Source organism: Oncorhynchus nerka, linkage group LG10 (genome assembly GCF_034236695.1).
Source record: "Oncorhynchus nerka isolate Pitt River linkage group LG10, Oner_Uvic_2.0, whole genome shotgun sequence".
Taxonomy (NCBI): Eukaryota; Metazoa; Chordata; class Actinopteri; order Salmoniformes; family Salmonidae; genus Oncorhynchus; species Oncorhynchus nerka.
This window is the reverse complement of record NC_088405.1, coordinates 41,035,264-41,055,466: the sequence shown is the minus strand read 5'-3', so window position 1 is coordinate 41,055,466 and position 20,203 is coordinate 41,035,264. Positions and strand designations below refer to the sequence as shown.

Sequence of the window (20,203 nt, the reverse complement as noted above, 5' to 3'; positions counted from 1 at the left end):
AGTGTTTTAGGGAGCGTTTGACAGTGATGAGGGGTGGTCGTTTGACTGCGGATCCGTAGCTGATACAGGCAATAAGGCAGTGATCGCTGAGATCCTGGTTGAAGACAGCGGAGGTGTATTTGGAGGGCCAGTTGGTCAGGATGACGTCTATGAGGGTGCCCTTGTTTACAGATTTAGGGTTGTACCTGATGGGTTCCTTGATGATTTGTGTGAGATTGAGGGCATCTAGCTTAGATTGTAGGACTGCCGGGGTGTTAAGCATATCCCAGTTTAGGTCACCTAACAGAACAAACTCTGAAGCTAGATGGGGGGCGATCAATTCAATGGGATCAATGGTGTCCAGGGCACAGCTGGGAGCTGAGGGGGTTCGGTAGCAGGCGGCAACAGTGAGAGACTTATTTCTGGAGAGAGTAATTTTTTAAATTAGTAGTTCGAACTGTTTGGGTATGGACCTGGAAAGTAGGACATTACTTTGCAGGCTATCTCTGCAGTAGACTGCAACTCCTGCCCCTTTGGCAGTTCTATCTTGACGGAAAATGTTATAGTTGGGTATGGAAATCTCAGAATTTTTGGTGGCCTTCCTGAGCCAGGATTCAGACACGGCAAGGACATCAGGGTTAGCAGAGTGTGCTAAAGCAGTGAGTAAAACAAACTTAGGGAGGAGGCTTCTGATGTTGACATGCATGAAACCAAGGCTTTTTCGATCACAGAAGTCAATAAATGAGGGTGCCTGGGGACATGCAGGGCCTGGGTTTACCTCCACATCACCCGCGGAACAGAGGAGGAGTAGTATGAGGGTGCGGCTAAAGGCTATCAAAACTGGTCGCCTAGAGCGTTTGGGACAAAGAATAAAAGGAGCAGATTTCTGGGCATGGTAGAATATATTCAGGACATAATGCGCAGACAGGAGGTATGGTGGGGTGCGGGTACAGCGGAGGTAAGCCCAGGCACTGGGTGATGATAAGAGAGGTTGTATCTCTGGACATGCTGGTTGTAATGGGTGAGGTCACCGCATGTGTGGGAGGTTGGACAAAGGAGGTATCAGGGGTATGAAGAGTGGAACTAGGGGCTCCATTGTAAACTAAAACAATGATAACTAACCTGAACAACAGTATACAAGGCATATTGACATTTGAGAGAGACATACAGCGAGGCATACAGTAATCACAGATGTTGAATTGGGAGAGCTAGCTAAAACAGTAGGTGAGACAACAACAGCTAATCAGCTAGCACAACAACAGCAGGTAAAATGGCGTTGACTAGGCAGAGAGGGTCGGATTAACTACACACAGAGCCTGAGTGCGGCTGGGGACGACAGATAAAACATAAACAAGCAGAATGGAGTACCGTGATTAATGGACAGTCCAGCATGCATCAGCTATGTAGCCAAGTGATCAGTGTCCAGGGGGCAGCGGTGGATGGGACAGGGAAGCTAGACTGGCGAGTATTATCCAGGTTTAAAAAACTGGCTGGCTGTGCAGAAGGTAAAAGCCGCTAGCAGTGGCTAACAATGACTAAATAGCGTATAGCTAGTTAGCTTCTGTAGGTTCTTGAATGTGTTCTAAAAATAATAGCGATTCCGTATCACATTGGGTGAGGCAGGTTACCGGAAGGTATAATCAAATTAAAAATCGAAAAGAGATTGAAAGTAAATATGGGTCCAGTGAGTGGTTGGGCTGGCTGGGGACGCGGCGATTCAGACAGGCCTGTGCTAACAAGCTAACAGTTAGTAGGCCGGTGCTAAACAAGCTAGCAGTTAGCAGACCGGGGCTAAACAAGCTAGCTGACAAGGTGAAAATCTGTCGTTCTGGCAGTTAACCCACTGTTCCTAGGCTGTCATTGAAAATAAGAATTTGTTCTTAACTGACTTGCCTATAAAGGTAAAATAAAAATAATAAATAGTTGCATAATCAATGCTTGGAGTTTGTCAGAATTTTGGGGGTTTTGTTTCTGGGGAGTTTCCTGGCCATGGACCCAAAATATCAATGTTTTGTTCCCTGAGCCACTTTTGCCTTCTGGCAAGGTGCTCCATCATGCTGGAAATTGTTTGTCACCAAAATGTTCCTGGATGGTTGGGAGAAGTTGCTCTCTGATGTGTTGGTACCATTCTTTATTCATGGCTATGTTCTTATGCAAAATTGAATGCTTTACTGTTGGCATGACACAGGACTGATTGTAGCGCTCACCTTGTCTTATCCGGACAAGCTTTTTTCCGGGTAACCCAAAATAAACTGAAAAAATGACTTTACCCCAGTCCTCAGCAGTCCAATCCATGTACCTTTTGCAGAATATCAGTCTGTCCCTGATGTTTTTCCTGGAGAGAAGTGGCTTCTTTGCTGCCCTTCTTGACACCAGGCCATCCTCAAAGTCTTCGCCTCACTGTGCGTGCAGATGCACTCACACCTGCCTGCTGCCATTCCTGCGGAAGCTCTGTACTGGTGGTGCCCTGATCCCGCAGCTTAATCAACTTTAGGAGACGGTCCTGGCGCTTGCTGGACTTTCTTGGGCGCCCTGAAGCCTTTTTCACAACAATTGAACCGCTCTCCTTGAAGTCCTTGATGATCTGATAAATGGTTGATTTAGGTGCAATCTTACTGGTAGCAATATCCTTGCCTGTGAAGCTCTTTTTGTGCAAAGCAATGATGACGGCATGTGTTTCCTTGCAGGTAATCATGTTTGACAGAGGAAGAACAATGATTCCAACTCAATCAGCATGACAGAGTGATCTCCAACCTTGTCCTCGTCAACACTCACACCTGTGTTAACGAGAGAATCACTGACATGTCAGCTGGTCCTTTTGTGGCACGGCTGAAATGCAGTGGAAATGTTTTTTTTAGGATTCAGTTAATTTGCATGGCAAAGAGGGACACTCTCTACTATTATTCTGACATTTCACATTCTTAAAATAAAGTGGTGATCCTAACTGACCTAAAACGGACTATTTACAAGGATTAAATGTCAGGAATTGTGAAAATCTGAGTTTAAATGTACAGTCGTGGCCAAAAGTTTTGAGAATGACAAATATTAATTTTCAAATTCTGCAATTAATTGCAGTTCATCTGATCACTCTTCATAACATTCTGGAGTATATGCAAATTGCTATCATACAAATTGAGGCAGCAGAATTTGAAAATTAATATTTTAGTCCCTGTTTTAGGTCAGTTAGGATCACCACTTTATTTTAAGAATGTGAAATGTCAGAATAATAGTAGAGTGATATAATTCAGCTTTTATTTCTTTCATCACATTCCCAGTGGGTCAGAAGTTTACATACACTCAATTAGTATTTGGTAGCATTGCCTTTAAATTGTTTAACTTGGGTCAAATGTTTCGGGTAGCCTTCCACAGAGCTGGTGTAACGGAGTCAGGTTTGTAGGCCTTGCTCGCACACACTTTTTCATTTCTGCCCACAAATGTTCTATAGGATTGAGGTCAGGGCTTTGTGATGGCCATTCCAATACCTGGACTTTGTTGTCCTTAAGCCATTTTGCCACAACTTTGAAAGTATGCTTGGGGTCATTGTCCATTTGGAAGACCCATTTGCGACCAAGCTTTAACTTCCTGACTGATGTCTTGAAATGTTGCTTCAATATATCCACATAACTTTCCTGCCTCATGATGCCATCTAATTTGTGAAGTGCACCAGTCCCTCCTGCAGCAAAGCACCCCCGCAAACATGATGCTGCCACCCCGGTACAGCATCATGGTGTGGGATGGTGTTCTTCGGCTTGCAAGCATCCCCCTTTTTCCTCCAAATATAATGATGGTCATTATGGCCAAACAGTTCTATTTTTGTTTCATCAGACCGGAGGGCATTTCTCCAAAAAGTACAATCTTTGTCCCCATGTGCAGCTGCAAACCGTAGTCTGGCTTTTTTATGGCTGTTTTGGAGCAGTGGCTTCTTCTTTGCTGAGCGGCCTTTCATGTTACAGTGCCTTGCGAAAGTATTCGGCCCCCTTGAACTTTGCGACCTTTTGCCACATTTCAGGCTTCAAACATAAAGATATAAAACTGTATTTTTTTGTGAAGAATCAACAACAAGTGGGACACAATCATGAAGTGGAACGACATTTATTGGCTATTTCAAACTTTTTTAACAAATCAAAAACTGAAAAATTGGGCGTGCAAAATTATTCAGCCCCTTTACATTCAGTGCAGCAAACTCTCCAGAAGTTCAGTGAGGATCTCTGAATGATCCAATGTTGACCTAAATGACTAATGATGATAAATACAATCCACCTGTGTGTAATCAAGTCTCCGTATAAATGCACCTGCACTGTGATAGTCTCAGAGGTCCGTTAAAAGCGCAGAGAGCATCATGAAGAACAAGGAACACACCAGGCAGGTCCGAGATACTGTTGTGAAGAAGTTTAAAGCCGGATTTGGATACAAAACGATTTCCCAAGCTTTAAACATCCCAAGGAGCACTGTGCAAGTGATAATATTGAAATGGAAGGAGTATCAGACCACTGCAAATCTACCAAGACCTGGCCGTCCCTCTAAACTTTCAGCTCATACAAGGAGAAGACTGATCAGAGATGCAGCCAAGAGGCCCATGATCACTCTGGATGAACTGCAGAGATCTACAGCTGAGGTGGGACACTCTGTCCATAGGACAACAATCAGTCGTATATTGCACAAATCTGGCCTTTATGGAAGAGTGGCAAGAAGAAAGCCATTTCTTAAAGATATCCATAAAAGTGTTGTTTAAAGTTTGCCACAAGCCACCTGGGAGACACACCAAACATGTGGAAGAAGGTGCTCTGGTCAGATGAAACCAAAATTGAACTTTTTGGCAACAATGCAAAACGTTATGTTTGGCGTAAAAGCAACACAGCGCATCACCCTGAACACACCATCCCCACTGTCAAACATGGTGGTGGCAGCATCATGGTTTGGGCCTGCTTTTCTTCAGCAGGGACAGGGAAGATGGTTAAAATTGATGGGAAGATGGATGGAGCCAAATACAGGACCATTCTGGAAGAAAACCTGATGGAGTCTGCAAAAGACCTGAGACTGGGACGGAGATTTGTCTTCCAACAAGACAATGATCCAAAACATAAAGCAAAATCTACAATGGAATGGTTCAAAAATAAACATATCCAGGTGTTAGAATGGCCAAGTCCAGACCTGAATCCAATCGAGAATCTGTGGAAAGAACTGAAAACTGCTGTTCACAAATGCTCTCCATCCAACCTCACTGAGCTCGAGCTGTTTTGCAAGGAGGAATGGGAAAAAATGTCAGTCTCTCGATGTGCAAAACTGATAGAGACATACCCCAAGCGACTTACAGCTGTAATCGCAGCAAAAGGTGGCGCTACAAAGTATTAACTTAAGGGGGCTGAATAATTTTGCACGCCCAATTTTTCAGTTTTTGATTTGTTAAAAAAGTTTGAAGTATCTAATAAATGTCGTTCCACTTCATGATTGTGTCCCACTTGTTGTTGATTCTTCACAAAAAAATACATTTTTATATCTTTATGTTTGAAGCCTGAAATGTGGCAAAAGGTCGCAAAGTTCAAGGGGGCCAAATACTTTCGCAAGGCACTGTATATCGATATAGGACTCTTTACTGTGGATATAGATACTTTTGTACCTGTTTCCTCCAGCATCTTCAAGGTCCTTTGTTCTAGGATTGATTTGCACTTTTCGCACCAAAGTACGTTCATCTCTAAGAGACAGAACGCGTCACCTTCCTGAGCGGTATGACGGCTGTGTGGTCCCATGGTGTTTATACTTGCGTACTGTTGTTTGTACAGATGAACGTGGTACCTTCAGGCTTTTGGAAATTGCTCCCAAGGATAAACCATACTTGTAGAGGTCTACAATTTTTGTTTTCTGAGATCTTGGCTGATTTCTTTTGATTTTCCCATGATGTCAAGCAAAGAGGCACTGAGTTTGAAGGTAGGCCTTGAAATACATCCACAGGTATACCTCCAATTGACTCAAATGATGTCAATTAGCCTATCAGAAGCTTCTAAAGCCATGACATCATTTTCTGGAATTTTCCAAGCTGTTTAAAGGCACAGTCAACTTAGTGTATGTAAACTTCTGACCCACTGGAATTGTGTTACAGTGAATTATAAGTGAAATAATCTGTAAACAATTGTTGGGAAAATCACTTGTGTCATGCACACAGTAATGTCCTAACCGACTTGACAAAACTATAGTTTGTTAACAAGAAATTTGTGGAGTGGTTGAAAAATGAGTTTTAATGACTCCAACTGAAGTGTATGTAAACTTCCGACTTCAGCTGTATATTCGGTGAACATAATGGAGCAGCAAACTGTTCAGAGAGAGATTAAGTCTGGGTATTTAATTGATGTATTAGCAGGTTTTGGTATTTTGAGTGATTATTCAACATATTGATTTCAATCAAAGTGTTTTTATAGATTCTACTATGTGGTCAGGTAAACCTCTTAGTTTATTCGATTTTTGCATCCAAATTGTCTTACGTCTCTTTGCTTTGCTCTGTACTGATCCAGGCAACTGGTGGTCTCAATTCGAAGCCCCAGTCTTCCAGAGGCTTGTGGAGCTGTATAAGGTGGTGGTGGTTTACCTGCTGAAGATGCACAAGGTGGGAGTCCCCCACTCAGAGCAGAGGGTCTTCACCTGCTTCCTGGACACGGCACTCAAGCTTCTGGAGATCCTGCACGCTGTGAGTGTTCATACACAAATCACATACGCCGGATTCACACTATGGGGCCGAGCTGTATGGCGTGATTCAAGCAATACTGTAGAAGAGCATTATTTCTCACATTACTCCTAGTTATAGACGGAAACATTTATTGTTTTAATTTTTAAAAAGGGTTGCTTTTCCTTCAAATGCCTCAGGGTTAACCGTTTTATTTGTATTGATCTCCTAGGTGAACGAAAGAGCCGGACATATCATACAGTACGACAAATTCTACATTCACGAGTTGGATGACCTGATAGACATCCGAAACGACTACATCACATGGATTCAACAGCAGATGTACTCTATGGTGTGGTTGAGCAACTTTAATACTACGATCCCTGAATGCACAATGTTATTGAGAACCCATGGAATCTCATCTTTTACAAATGCTGTCATTGCTAATGAATTGTTTCTGTCCCCTTAGGCTCATGACAGTGCGGTCACCCTCTGTAAGTACCCCTTCGTGTTTGATGCCCAGGCGAAGACCACCCTGCTTCAAACTGATGCTGTTATTCAAATGCAGGTAAGGATGAATGACTCATTCGTTTTTACACATTGAACAAAATAATTGATCGTGTGACAATTTCCATGATTTATCTTGTAGTTGCACCATTGACGGTTGAGCTCTTTTCTTTGTCTTATGCTTGCTTGTTTAGCTTTTCAAGCACCTTGAGATTTTTCTGTATAATGAAAAGCGCTGTAGAGGTTGAATGGATTTAGAATTATTTCTGGTGTCATTAGATGGCAGTGGACCAGGCACAGCGGCAAAACTTCAGCTCCATGTTCCTTCCCGTGGTGGAGTCTGTTAACCCCTGCCTCATCCTCATTGTGAGGAGGGAGAACATCGTCGGGGACACCATGGATGTCCTCAGGAAGTCCAAGAACGTCGACTACAAGAAACCTCTGAAGGTTAGCCTGTTTACCCTCTGCCATCTCACCTGGGTTGTGTTCATTAGGGCACGCTATAGCAACACAAAAATGAGCATATCTTATCCTGACATTTCCCCCCCTCCCTGTTTTCTTCCGTTGCCTAACACAACCCTGAACCTGAATTTGTCAGATCAGACTGTTGAGACTGCTGTCCTAGATGTACGCTGGAGTTGATGGTTATGTTTTTGCAATGCAGGTGATCTTTGTTGGAGAAGAGGCGGTAGATGCAGGGGGTGTGCGGAAGGAGTTCTTCCTTCTCATCATGAGAGAGCTCCTGGACCCCAAATATGGCATGTTCCGATACTACGAGGAGTCCAGGCTGATCTGGTTTGCAAACAAGGTACACTGTTCTATTGATACATTTCACTCTTGTTTCATTCCAGTGAAATGTGCGTTGTGCCCTTTCAGAAAACTATCTTTACGTTGACACTTTGTCAAGGTATTCCCAGTAGTGTTATGTTGTGGTATTCTGTTTAAAATCTGAAGTACTGGTATGCTTGGACACCATCCTGGTTGCATTTCCTCACTCTATGGACCATGTTCCTCTCAGACGTTTGAGGACATTGACCTGTTCCACCTCACCGGGGTCATCTGTGGGCTGGCCATCTACAACCTCACCATCGTGGACCTCCACTTCCCAGTGGCCCTGTACAAGAAGCTGCTGAAGAGGAACCCCACGTTGGATGATCTTAAGGAGCTGATGCCTGATGTGGGGAGGTCAGCATAGGGGTCAAGCACCTCGGGGGTTTCCCTTAAGCACTAATGTGGATGCACGGTCTGCTTATTGCTTTCATGGTGCAATAAAATATAAATGGTTGTGGAAGATTCTTGAGCATCAGAGGATATGAGAAGGTTGACAAATTGGCAAATTTGATTGTTTCAAAAAAGTTTATTCCAAATTATACACTGAAAATACCCAACATTAGTATTGAATTGCAATTGGACCCCATCAGGGCATGGACTATACAAGGTGTCAAAAGCATTTCATCCCACAGTTGTTAGGTTGGCCGGATGTCCTTTTGGTGGTCGACCATTCTTGATATACACGGGAAACTGGAAAAACCCAGCAGTGTTGCAGTTCTTGACACAAACCGGTGCCCCTGGTACCTACTTCCATACCCTATTTAAAGGCACTTTAAATATTTTGTCTTCCCTATTCACCCTCTGAGTGGCACACATTCACAATCCTTGTCTAGATTGTCTCAAGCTTTAAAAATCCTTCTTTACCCTGTCTCCTCCCCTTCATCTACACTGATTTGAAGTGGATTTAACAAATGACTCAATAAGGGATTGTAGCTTTCACCTAGAATCAACTGGTCATTCTATGTCACGGAAAGAGCAGGTGTCCTTAATGTTTTTGTATACTCAGTGTACAGTGCTTTTTGGAAAGTATTCAGACCCCTTGACTTTTTCCACATTTTGTTACATTACTCTTATTATAAAATGTATTAAATAAATGTTTCCCCTCATCAATCTACACACAATACCCAATAATCAGAGTGAAAACAGGTTTTTAGAATAGATAAATAAAAATAAATGTTTATTTTATTTTTACATAAGTATTCAGACCATTTGCTATGAGACTCAAAATTGAACTCAGGTGCATCCTGTTTCCATTGATCATCCTTGTGATGTTTCTACAACCTGCTTAGAGTTTGCCAAAAGGCACCCAAAGGACTCTGACCATAAAAAACAAGATTCTCTGGTCTTATGAAACTAAGATTGAACTCTTTGGCCTGAAGGCCAAGCTTTACGTCTGGAGGAAACCTGGAACCATTCCTACGGTGAAGCATGGTGGTGGCAGCATCATGTTTTGATGTTTTTCAATGGCAGGGACTGGGAGACTAGTCAGGATCGAGAGAAAGATAGATCCTTAATGAAAACTGCTCCAGAGCGCTCAGGACCTCAGACTGGGGGTGAAGTTTCACCTTCCAACAGGACAACAACCCTAAGCACACAGCCAAGACAACACAGGAGTGGCTTTGGGACAAGTCTCTGAATATCCTTGAGTGGCCCCGCCGGAGCCCGGACTTGAACCCGACTGAACATCTCTGGAGTGACCTGAAAATAGCTGTGCCGCGACGCTCCCAATCCAACCTGACAGAGCTTGAGAGGATCTGCAGAGAATAATAGAAGAAACTCCCCAAATACAGGTGTGCCAAGTTTGTCACATCATATCCAAGAAGACTCGAGGCTGTAATCGCTGTGAAAGGTGCTTCAACAAAGTAGTGAGTAAAGGGTCTGAATACTTATTTAATTGTGATATTTCCATTTTATTTTATATGCATTAGCAAAAATTTCTACACACCTGTTTTTGCTTTATCATTATGGGGTATTGTGTGTTGATTGAGTAGAAAAAACAATCAACGTAACAATGTGGAAAACGTCAAGGAGTCTGCATACTTTCCGACTGCACCGTGGGCTGTAGTATGAGCAATTGTCCCTTTTTTCACTGAAAACCAGGAGTCTGCAGCAGTTACTAGACTACACAGAGGATGATGTTGAAGAAACATTCTGCTTGAACTTCACCGTAGGTTTCAATTTTTTTTTTTTTACATCAATGTACTTTAGGTAGTTGAATCTCTTGTCTAGAGATGGCAAAGGGGTGACGTATGCAAGGCTTACTAGGAGAAGTCAATGTAATTTGTCCAACTTGTTTCAGGTTACAGTGGAAAACTTTGGCGCCACAGAGGTCTTAGAACTGGTTCCAAATGGCATGGATATCTGTGTTGACAACTCAAACAGGTACTTTTACAGGGTATTCCAAGTTCTTCTAATTGAACTTCTACTTAGCGACAAAGTCGGGCTGAATGTTAAGTGGATTGATTTGATTCAAAGTTTTTGAACAAATGTGTAGTTCTGTAACAAAATGGTGCTTAATCGTATGTCTTGTCTGAGTGTCTAAACATATGTAGAGAGCCTCTGAGTGTCTGCTGATGCGTTTCTGAATATTATTTTTCATGGCGTTCCCCCTCAGGCCTGAGTTTGTCTCTGCATACGTGGACTACATCTTCAATAAATCAGTGGCCGCACTTTTCGAGTCCTTTTTCGCAGGCTTCCACAAAGTGTGTGGTGGCAAAGTCCTGGAGCTGTTCCAGCCCAACGAACTGCAGGCCATGGTCATTGGCAACACCAACTACGATTGGAAAGAGCTTGAAAAGGTACAGAGGTGTCTCCATTTAGCTTGAATGATATAAATTGGTCTTGGAGTGGTACAGTAATGGAATTTGTTTCTTTCACCAGAGCACTGAGTATAAAGGAGAGTATTGGGCTGAAAATCCAACCATTAAGTTCTTCTGGGAGGTGTTCCACGATCTCTCTTTGGAGAAGAAGAAGCTCTTTCTCTGTAAGGCACTCTCTTTGAAAGCATTCAGACTGTCATGTCACAATGCCATGCTAGCAGGGGCTATTTACTGCTTAAATGCTTTTGGCACTAAAGTAATGTATATTGTATTTTCAGTGTTTCTCACAGGAAGTGACCGCATTCCCATCCTGGGCATGAAAAGCCTGAAGCTGGTGATCCAACCCACGGGAGGCGGGGAACACTACCTGCCCGTTGCACACACCTGCTTCAACCTATTGGACCTGCCCAAATACAGCAGCCGGGAGACGCTCCAAAACAAGCTTCTCCAAGCCATAGATCACAATCAAGGTTTCAACCTGGCCTAACAAATGGCACACAGACAATGCCTAGGTCCACCCAGACTGTCACATGCACACGTCTTTGCCCCGTCAACTGACTCGATTCCTGCTTTAAGACTGCAGCACTGTCACTGGCGTGAAATGGAACAGACTAAGCAGCATTTGCAGGTGGGCAAATGGTTATGCAAGAGGCTTGAGGGCTTTCTAATTCTAGGCCAATCTTTGCTTTGATATTTCAGCATCATTTACAGTTTCACACGTCACAATATTGAAGACCCAGTTGAGTTCAAATTCAATTCATATTGTTTGATATTTCTCTTGTAGATTAGCTTTTACCCGTGTTTGGATATAAACCTGTCTAAATAGGCCAAAGTTCTGGTATAAAATCTTTGAGCTCAGCTGGCACAAGATAGCACTGTTCATGAATTAAATGAATCTTATACTTTGGCAATTTCTACCATGAATAGAAATGAATCTACCATGGTAAAAACATGGTATGAATGTGAGCATTTGATGTTGCGTGGAAGTTCTTGGCTGTAAGCCTTAAAACTAGACAAATAAAAAAAATAAAACATTACAGCCATTGGTATTGTGTGTATGACCAAGTGTATATGAATTTTGGCTTCAACTGTTAGAATGCTGCTCTAAAACATTGCATTTTTGTGGAAATTATAGGCTAGTACTAACATGACTTTTGTTTATCAATATAATCCAATTTGTAAGTCTGTAAATGTAAATAATTCCTCTAAAATGTGTATTGCGATAACACTTCGGTGCTTTATAATTACTTCACAAAAACTACACTAAACTGTAGATAACGCTCACGTTATACATCACTTAATGGATTTCTATTCCATGTGTATGTGGCATTGGGGAAAGTATGATTGAAAAAAAATAACATGGTCCCATGTTTTATGAGTTGAAATAAAATATCCCCGACATTTTCCATACGCACAAAAAGCTTATTTCTCCTTTCGCAAGATAATCCAACCACCTGACCGATGTGGCATATCAAGAAGCGGATTAAATGGCATGATCATTACACAGGTGCACCTTATACTGGGGACAAAAGGCCATTCTAAAATGTGCAGTTTTGTCACTGACACAATGCCAAATGTTTTGACGGAGCGTGCAATTGGTATGCTGACTGCAGGAATGTCCACCAGAGCATTGAATGTTCATTTCTCTACCATAAGCTGCCTCGGATGTTTTAAAACATTTTGCAGTACGTCAAACCGGCCTCACAACTGCATACCACATGTAACCACACCAGCCCAGGACCTCCACATCCGGCTTCTTCACCAGCGGAATTGTTTGAGACCAGCCACCCAGACAGCTGATGAAACAGGAGTATTTATGTCTGTAATAAAGCCCTTTTGTGTGGGAATAACTCATTATGATTGGCTGGGCCTGGTTCCCCAGTGGGTTGGCCTGGCTCCCAAGTGGGTGGGCCTATGCCCAGTTGTGAAATCCATAGATTTGGGCCTAATTTATTTAACTTTACTGATTTCCTTATATGAACTGTAACTCTGTAAAATCATTGAAATTGTTGCATGTTGCATTTTTATTCAGTATAGAATGCATTTCAACGTTGCCCCCCTTTCAACCTCCAAGTGCCCATATATCTGATGTTTTAACAATCATTTTCTTACAAGGCAAAATAAGCGTTCCAAGAATATGAAGATTGTTCGAGACGATTCAAATTGACAGTATTTTAATGTTAATCTAAATATTAATCAGCTGAAATGCACACATTGTTCAGGGTAGAGGGTGAGTTAATGAGGCAGGTTATCCTGGTCCAGTGGCAAGGAGCTTGGTGGCTGTTTCAGTGGGGCAGCTCATGATGGACAAACTGGTAGTGGGACCCACATTCGGGACAGCGCTGGGGCTTCCCCTCGTGGAGCCAAAACCACACAATGGCAGTGTTGTCCTCTTCACCTATGGTACATAATCACAAGTGTTGGCACATTTTATATTATTTTGAGAACATTTTAAAGCATGAAAGTATGGTACTTACACAGACAGCCTACCAGCCGTTTGTCACTAATGCCTGGGACAATGTGAGGATCTTCTTTGGTTCCAGCATACTCCTTGGGTTTCAGAATGCTCCAAGGATCCTGATTTTATTTTATCAAAAAAAAGTACTTGTATGAACACAAATCAATCTTATTTGAATTGAAGCAGACATCACAATAGGTTGAAATAAATATACAGTGCAATCGGAAAGTATTCAGACCCCATGATTTTTTCCACATTTATGTTACAGCCTTATTGTAATTATTTTGATTTGGAAAAAAATCCTCAATCTACACACAATACCCTATACTGACAAGGTGATAACAGGTTTTTAGACATTTTTGCTAATTTATTAAAAACATAAAACATAACTTGTGTATGTATGATTGAGCTCAGGTGCATCCTGTTTCCATTGATCATCCTTGATGTTTCCTCCTGTGGTAAATTCAATTGATTGGACATGATTTGGAAAGGCACACACCTATCTATTTAAGGTCCCACAGTTAACAGTGCATGTCAGTGCTAAAAACAAAGCCACAAGGTCAAAGGAATTGTCCGTAAGTCCTCCGAGACAGGATTCTGTTGAGTCACAGATCTGGGGAAGGGTACCAAAAAATGTCTGCAGCATGGAAGACGTTTGGAACCACGAAGACTCTTCCTACGGCTGGCCGCCCAGCCAAACTGAGCAATCGGGGGAGAAGGGCCTTGGTCAGGGAGGTGCCCAAGAACCCGATGGTCAATCTGACAGAGCTCCAGAGTTCCTCTGTGGAATTGGGAGAACCTCCCAGAAGGACAACCATCTCAGCAGCACTTCACCAATCAGGCTTTTATGGTAGTGTCCAGAAGGAAGCCACTCCTCAGTAAAAGGCACCTAAAGGACTCTGACCATGAGAAACCAGATTCTCTGATGAAACCAAGATTGAACTCTTTGGCCTGAATGTCAAGCATCACCGCTGGAGGAAACCTGACACCATCGCTACGGCGAAGCATGGTGGTGGCAGCATCATGCTGTAGGGATGTTTTTCCGCGGCAGGGACTGCGAGACTAGTCAGGATCAAGGCAAAGATGAACGGAGCAAAGTACAGAGAGATCATTGATGAAAACCTGCTCCAGAGCGCTCAGGACCTCAGACTGGGGCGAAGGTTCACCTTCCAACAGGACAACGACCCTAAGCACACAGCCAAGACAATGCAGGAGTGGCTTCGGGACAAGTCTGAATGTCCTTGAGTGGCCAAGCGAGAGCCAGGACTTGAACCCGATCAAACATCTCTGGATGTTTGTGTAGATTGATGAGGGGGGGTGTAATCCATTTAAGAATAAGGCTGTAACATAACAAAATGTGAAATAGTCAAGGGGTCTGAATCCTTTCCAAATGCACTGTATGCTATCTAGATATGACCTTTCCTTTCTTCAGTGCCTGCAAGGCACGTCGCTCGAGTCCAGTGGCCTGTTCCTCATCGGTTGGAATCCCTGGAAGGGAGAACGTTAGTGTGACACCTGTGACTTTATACACTACTTGACATTCAAATTAAGGGCATAATGTTTATCAGAACAAGAAAATCATGTTACCTCTTAACAGAGTGCATGTAATAGTTATGAGTCAAACTGCACGTCCACAAGCACACACAACTCATGTCCTCCATGTTAAGATATACTGGCACCAAATCAACGAATGTCTGCCAAAGAAGGTGGGTCTATCAATGGGCCTTCCAGTGGTTAAAATCCAAATGACCTTCAGTTATTAACAAATGTAGTAGGTTTCGTGTTTCTATACAGTAGCATCATTTTACAATTAATAACAGTCAAATTGGTAGTTATTTTATGAATGCGTCATGCACGTGTATTCCGTGATTTGGTATTCTATTTTTACAAATGTGGTGCCTATGCGAAGTGTTGCCTTGTAGGATATACTTGCAGAGCAGTCATAATATTGTTTATTCTATCATGTCAAATACTTCAAAACAGATTAGTTATTCGATTTGATGGACATTCCGACGGACCACAACCGATTAAATGTATATTACACACACAAATTAAATTTACGCACACACGTACCTTTTAATGTGGTCATAGTGCGTGGCAGTGATCTTGCCACAACATTGTTTCTTGCCAATTGCAAGGTTGTACAGGTACGAAGTAAAAACCTGCCTGCCATAATGAATTCACTTTCGCTTAAACTACCGCGTGTGATCTGAACAATCTGCTGGACTGAAATGACCCCATTTATTTCCAACCTTGACTTGATTGACGGAGTCAACCGTCCACTCACAAAGTAACGGTCTTATGAAGTGGCCAATTAAAAACGGATAAGCAACGCACGCGAACAGGGGCAGACTTTTTAGATTTTTATCTGTTTATTTATTTATTTTTGATATCGTTTTATAGTAGACAATGTTCAACAGATAACGCACTGGCATGGACACACACAAAAAAACGTGCTTCGCACGTCAAGGTCACCGTATGACCATTAATCTGAACCTATGCTCAAAACATTTTAGTAAATTACTAATATATTTAAGAGTAGTTTAAATGTTTCATGGCCTTGTAATGAGTCTACATCCAAGCAGTGACAGTTGTATGATTGCCGGTTGCTAATGGTTTTAGCTTTAAGTTGTTCATGCTTGAAATTCACATTTTCAATGCAATACTTAATCATTCGTTTGGTTGTCCCCATGTTTGTGAAGTAATAAGATAAGAAATTAAGCCAAACTAAAATCAGCATATTGAATACATAACATTTATTAGAAGTGAAAATACCATCCAGAGCATTTACATACATTTTAAAAAGGCAACCATGTACAAGGATACAACACTACAAAAATATTATACTTCACATAATGACATCTATTGGGTCCTTTTGATAAAGAGCTAAATAGGTCCATTCCAGGCTCCATGCCATAGACCGTACACAAATAATATATATGCCCCATACTCTAGAGCCTAGGCCATGGCAAAACTAGGGTATTTTCAGTATACATTTTCTATAGAGGGTCTAATAAGTTACACCTGATAGATAAAAGACAATTAGTTTAGCAATTCCATACAATTATTGTGAGTGTGGAAACCAACAAGTAACATTATTCACAAGGAAATAGACAGGGCTGATCATTTTATCTTTCCATTTAGATTTCATAATTTCTGAATTTCCGCAGAAGACTGGATGGGGAGTCGGAAGCCCAGCGAAAATGGCGATGGCAGTAGTCACCTGGATAATGGGGACATCAGAAATATGATTAAACATTTAAAAAAAGGTTTACTTATTTAATAAGACATTTAAATCAATTAAGAGTAGACCTCAAGAGCCTCAATCTGAAGCATCATATTCCCATAAGTATATTACAAGAACAAATATTACATGTTGGATTTTTAATTCTGTCTAACTATAGGTTGGCAAAAGTACCCGTAAACATGAAAATCGTTGAAAAATTAAGAAACTAGGCTATGTGCTCACTTGAAGATGGCACTGCATCTGGGGAAGGCATCTCTGGTGACTCGTGGTCAGTACAGTCTCTGTCTTGGGAACTGTTAGGGAATGTTGCTTTAGAGCTCTCCAGCATGGGCTCCTTTTTGGTCCTCACAGCCCAATGCATTGACTGAGGACAGAGAGCAACGTACCCAAACATGAAAAAACACAACCAGATAAAGTATAAGGTGAACAATGTGCATTTAACATAATATGATGTTTGCATTCAACACAGGATGCATTTCTTGAATGGACTCATCTCAGTTACATAATACTTGACCTTAGGTCACATGATTACATTTAGGCAGTGTAAAGTTTGACAACTCTTTGTAATTGCTGTGATTCCGACGTGTATTAACAAGCGGACCAGTTCCCAATTATTTGATCAATGAAAATGTATAAAATGTATGTTTTCAGTTTGATCATAATTATAATAACATACATACAGTTTTGACAGAGTCGCCAAGGGCTAGCCAGCCATGGAATGGTATGGTAATTCCACTTCTTTTCCATACATCATAGTTTCTTCTGCTCTTTTCATTGCACAAAACCTCCTTGGCTTCCTGCAACTTCTGAAACTCTTCCACTGCAACAAAATGTGGACTTAATGATGAGCATGGATAGGATTATTGCGACAACATTTTTATTATACAGTGCCTTCAGAAAGTATTCACACCCCTTACATTTTCCCACATTGTGTTACAGCCTGAATTTAAAATGGGTTCAATTGAGATTTTTGGTCACTGGCCTACACACAATACCCCATAATGTCAAAGTGAAATATGTTTTTCGAAATGTTTACAAATGAATAAAACATGAAAAGCTGAAATGTCTTAGAGTCAATAAGGATTCAACTCCTTTGTCACGGCAAGGCTAAATACATTCAGGAGTAAAAATGTGCTTAAAAAGTCACGTAATAAGTTGCATGGACTCACTCTGTGTACAAAAATTGTGTTTAACATGATTTTTGAATGACAATCTCATCTTGAAGATGGCACTGTATCTGGTGAAGGCATCTCTGGTGACTCGTGGTCAGTACAGTCTCTGTCTTGGGAACTACCGTACCTCATTTTTCCCCCTATTGTGTTATTGACTGTATGTTTGTTTATTCCATGTGTAACTCTGTGTTGTTGTTTGTGTCGCACTGCTTTGCTTTATCTTGGCCAGGTCACAGTTGTAAATGAAAACTTGTTCTCAACTAGCCTACCTGGTTAAATAAAGGTGAACTATTTAAAAAAAAAATAAAAAATTAAATTATAAATATTAAATTAAATATTTTTTTTTTATCTCTGTACCCCACAAATTCACATCTGTAAGGTCCTTCAGTCGAGCAGTGAATTTAAAACACACATTCAACCACAAAGACCAGGGAGGATTTCCAATGTCTCGCTAAGAAGGGCACCTGTTGGTAGATGGGTAAAAATAAAATAAAAAGCATACATTGAATATCCCTTTGAGCATGGTGAAGTTATTAATTACTCTTTGGATGGTGTATCAATATACCCAGTCACTACAAAGATACAGACATCCTTCCTAACTCAGTTGCCAGAGAGGAAGGAAGCCACTCAGGGATTTCACCAGGAGGCCAATGGTGACTCTAAAACATTTTATTGGTTGTTATAGGAGAAAACTGAGGATGGATCAACAACATTGTAGTTAATCCTAACTGACAGAGTGAAAAGAAGGAAGCCTGTTCAAAATACAAAATATTCTAAAACATGCATCCTGTTTGCAACAAGGCACTAAAGTAATACTGCAAAAAATGTGGTAATGCAGGATAAAATAGAAACTGAATGGAGCTAAACACAGGCAAAATCCTAGAGGAAAACATGGTTCAGTCTGCTTTCCACCAAACACTGGGAAATGAATTCACCTTTCAGCAGGACATAACCTTAAACACAAGGCCAAATCTACACTGGAGCTGCTTACCAAGAAGACAGTGAATGTTCCCGAGAGGCCAAGTTAGTTTTGACTTAAATTTACTTGAAAATCTATGACTAGACCTGAAAATGTTTGTCTAGCAATTATCAACAACCAATTTCACAGAGCTTGAAGATTTTTGAAAATAATAAAATGGGCAAATATTGAACAATCCAGGTGTGGAAAGCTCTTTGAGACTTACCCAGAAAGACTCACAGCTGTAATCACTGCCGAAGGTGCTGACTCAGGGGCTGTGAATACTTATGTAATTTGGATAGTTCTGTATTTTATTTTCAATAAATTTGCAAATTTTTACAATCGGGTATTGTGTGTAGATGGGTGATAAAAAACAAACATATTTAATCAATTTGGACATTTGGAATAAGTCAAGGGGTATGAATACTTTCTGAAGGCACTGTACATGACAATCATCACCTGTCACAGTACACAAGAGGGGCACAATCACACAGAATTCATCCATTACCTGCTCTTGGATTATCAGGGTGCTTGTCTGGATGGCATGCCAAGGCCCTTACTCTGTATTCATTTGCAATCTGTTCTGTCTGAAAACAAAGATACATCATTAAAGTTTCACCCATATACATTATGTTACATTTGCCATGGCCTTAAAAGCTGGTTGAACTGACAATCAAAATATCATAGCAGTCACTTGACAAAAGGTGTATGAAATTATACCAAGCTACGCCACTTTCACTGTACAGTATGATATCCATTTCGCAACAAGTCGGTAACATTTATTTGGCCTAGCTTGCTAACGTTATTGCTATTGGGAAAACAAACTCTTACCGAAGATAACTCATCGCATCCGAGTAACCCGTAATAATCGTCCATGTCCTCTGGTTTGCAATTTAAAATATCATCCATTCTGATTTATATGAGCTATATAAGCTTTGAAAATAACTGATTTAGCTAGCCTGACTGCTCTGATGGCTGCGGTGTTGCGCGTTCCAGGTCGACTTTATTTTAACGGCGCAGCACAGCTAGAAGTCTAAAGAACCGGAGAAGAACCACGATATGTCACTGAATATTGCAATATTATCCAGCTAACGCTAATAGCTTTAGTTGATTTAAAATGCGCAATTTGCTGATTTAATATCAATCAATGACCATTTCACAGCTAAACATAAATACGCACACGATACATTTTGTTGTTGTTGACGTCATCGTCGTGCTGAAGTGTCGCTCCCGCCGCAACCAAAGATGACAGACAGTAGGTACAGTATGAAGATGCTTCCCCCATCACACTTGTAGGTGTCGCATTGGCTAGCTACGCGCATGCGTAGACACGGCTCTTGCGCCGAACTGCGCATGTGCATGCCGTTAACTCAAAATGCACTCCTTCGATATAAAGTTATTTTCACGAAAATGAAAACGTGTCTGTTTGTGACTTTCACGACGTTGGAGTAATAACATGTTCAACTACTTGGTCACAAGCATTTGGCTACAACCGCAATAGCATTTGCTAAACACGTGTATGTGACCAATAAAATTGAATCTAGGGTGTGCCTTTAGATTTCGGGAAAATGAACAAA

The 20,203-nt window shown here is 41.4% G+C and overlaps 3 protein-coding genes across 6 annotated transcripts in view; 1 reads left to right on the top strand and 2 right to left on the bottom strand.

The window, feature by feature from the left end:
• herc4 (HECT and RLD domain containing E3 ubiquitin protein ligase 4) overlaps nucleotides 1-11,828 on the top strand; it is a 30,361-nt gene extending 18,533 nt beyond the window's left edge. For all 3 annotated transcript variants that reach the window (XM_065023366.1, XM_029669893.2, XM_065023367.1), the window contains 11 exons: nucleotides 6,486-6,658; nucleotides 6,867-6,986; nucleotides 7,104-7,202; nucleotides 7,421-7,588; nucleotides 7,806-7,949; nucleotides 8,160-8,326; nucleotides 10,073-10,139; nucleotides 10,272-10,354; nucleotides 10,587-10,770; nucleotides 10,853-10,955; nucleotides 11,070-11,828. In XM_065023366.1, the coding sequence (XP_064879438.1) occupies nucleotides 6,486-6,658; nucleotides 6,867-6,986; nucleotides 7,104-7,202; nucleotides 7,421-7,588; nucleotides 7,806-7,949; nucleotides 8,160-8,326; nucleotides 10,073-10,139; nucleotides 10,272-10,354; nucleotides 10,587-10,770; nucleotides 10,853-10,955; nucleotides 11,070-11,278 (1,517 nt within the window). In that variant the 3' untranslated portion in view covers nucleotides 11,279-11,828. The remainder of the gene's footprint in view (nucleotides 1-6,485; nucleotides 6,659-6,866; nucleotides 6,987-7,103; nucleotides 7,203-7,420; nucleotides 7,589-7,805; nucleotides 7,950-8,159; nucleotides 8,327-10,072; nucleotides 10,140-10,271; nucleotides 10,355-10,586; nucleotides 10,771-10,852; nucleotides 10,956-11,069) is intronic.
• Nucleotides 11,829-12,948: 1,120 nt separating this feature from the next.
• Nucleotides 12,949-15,498, bottom strand: LOC115135321 (cytochrome c oxidase subunit 5B, mitochondrial). Its single transcript, XM_029669889.2, has 4 exons — nucleotides 15,323-15,498; nucleotides 14,667-14,737; nucleotides 13,269-13,368; nucleotides 12,949-13,189 (listed from the first exon to the last, which is right to left on the bottom strand). The coding sequence occupies exons 1-4, from the start codon at nucleotides 15,420-15,422 to the stop codon at nucleotides 13,077-13,079; spliced, it is 384 nt and encodes a 127-aa protein (XP_029525749.1). The 5' UTR covers nucleotides 15,423-15,498; the 3' UTR covers nucleotides 12,949-13,076.
• Nucleotides 15,499-15,990: 492 nt separating this feature from the next.
• Nucleotides 15,991-19,928, bottom strand: dnajc12 (DnaJ (Hsp40) homolog, subfamily C, member 12). Of its 2 annotated transcripts, none has more exons than XM_029669887.2 (5): nucleotides 19,807-19,928; nucleotides 19,135-19,213; nucleotides 17,177-17,316; nucleotides 16,719-16,860; nucleotides 15,991-16,472 (listed from the first exon to the last, which is right to left on the bottom strand). In XM_029669887.2, exons 1-5 carry the CDS (start codon nucleotides 19,909-19,911, stop codon nucleotides 16,390-16,392), a joined length of 549 nt encoding a protein of 182 aa, XP_029525747.1. In that variant the 5' UTR covers nucleotides 19,912-19,928; the 3' UTR covers nucleotides 15,991-16,389. The 2 variants fall into 2 exon arrangements, with proteins under 2 accessions (XP_029525747.1, XP_029525748.1); XM_029669888.2 differs by having other exon boundaries at nucleotides 19,458-19,880.
• Nucleotides 19,929-20,203: the final 275 nt, after the last annotated feature.

What these genes read in the sequence shown, in the direction of transcription:
- LOC115135321 (XM_029669889.2), bottom strand. Translation starts at nt 15,422, where the DNA reads ATGGCAGGCAGGTTTTTACTTCGTACCTGTACAACCTTGCAATTGGCA. An exon ending in CACTATGACCACATTAAAAG is followed by an intron (nt 14,738 to 15,322) that starts GTACGTGTGTGC and finishes TCTCCCTTCCAG; the next exon opens with GGATTCCAACCGATGAGGAA. An exon ending in ACGGCTGGTAGGCTGTCTGT is followed by an intron (nt 13,190 to 13,268) that starts GTAAGTACCATA and finishes TATGTACCATAG; the next exon opens with GTGAAGAGGACAACACTGCC.
- dnajc12 (XM_029669887.2), bottom strand. Translation starts at nt 19,911, where the DNA reads ATGGGGGAAGCATCTTCATACTGTACCTACTGTCTGTCATCTTTGGTT. An exon ending in ACAACAACAAAATGTATCGT is followed by an intron (nt 19,214 to 19,806) that starts GTGCGTATTTAT and finishes CTTTGTTTTCAG; the next exon opens with ACAGAACAGATTGCAAATGA. An exon ending in AGATGCAGTGCCATCTTCAA is followed by an intron (nt 16,473 to 16,718) that starts GTGAGCACATAG and finishes CCCATTATCCAG; the next exon opens with GTGACTACTGCCATCGCCAT.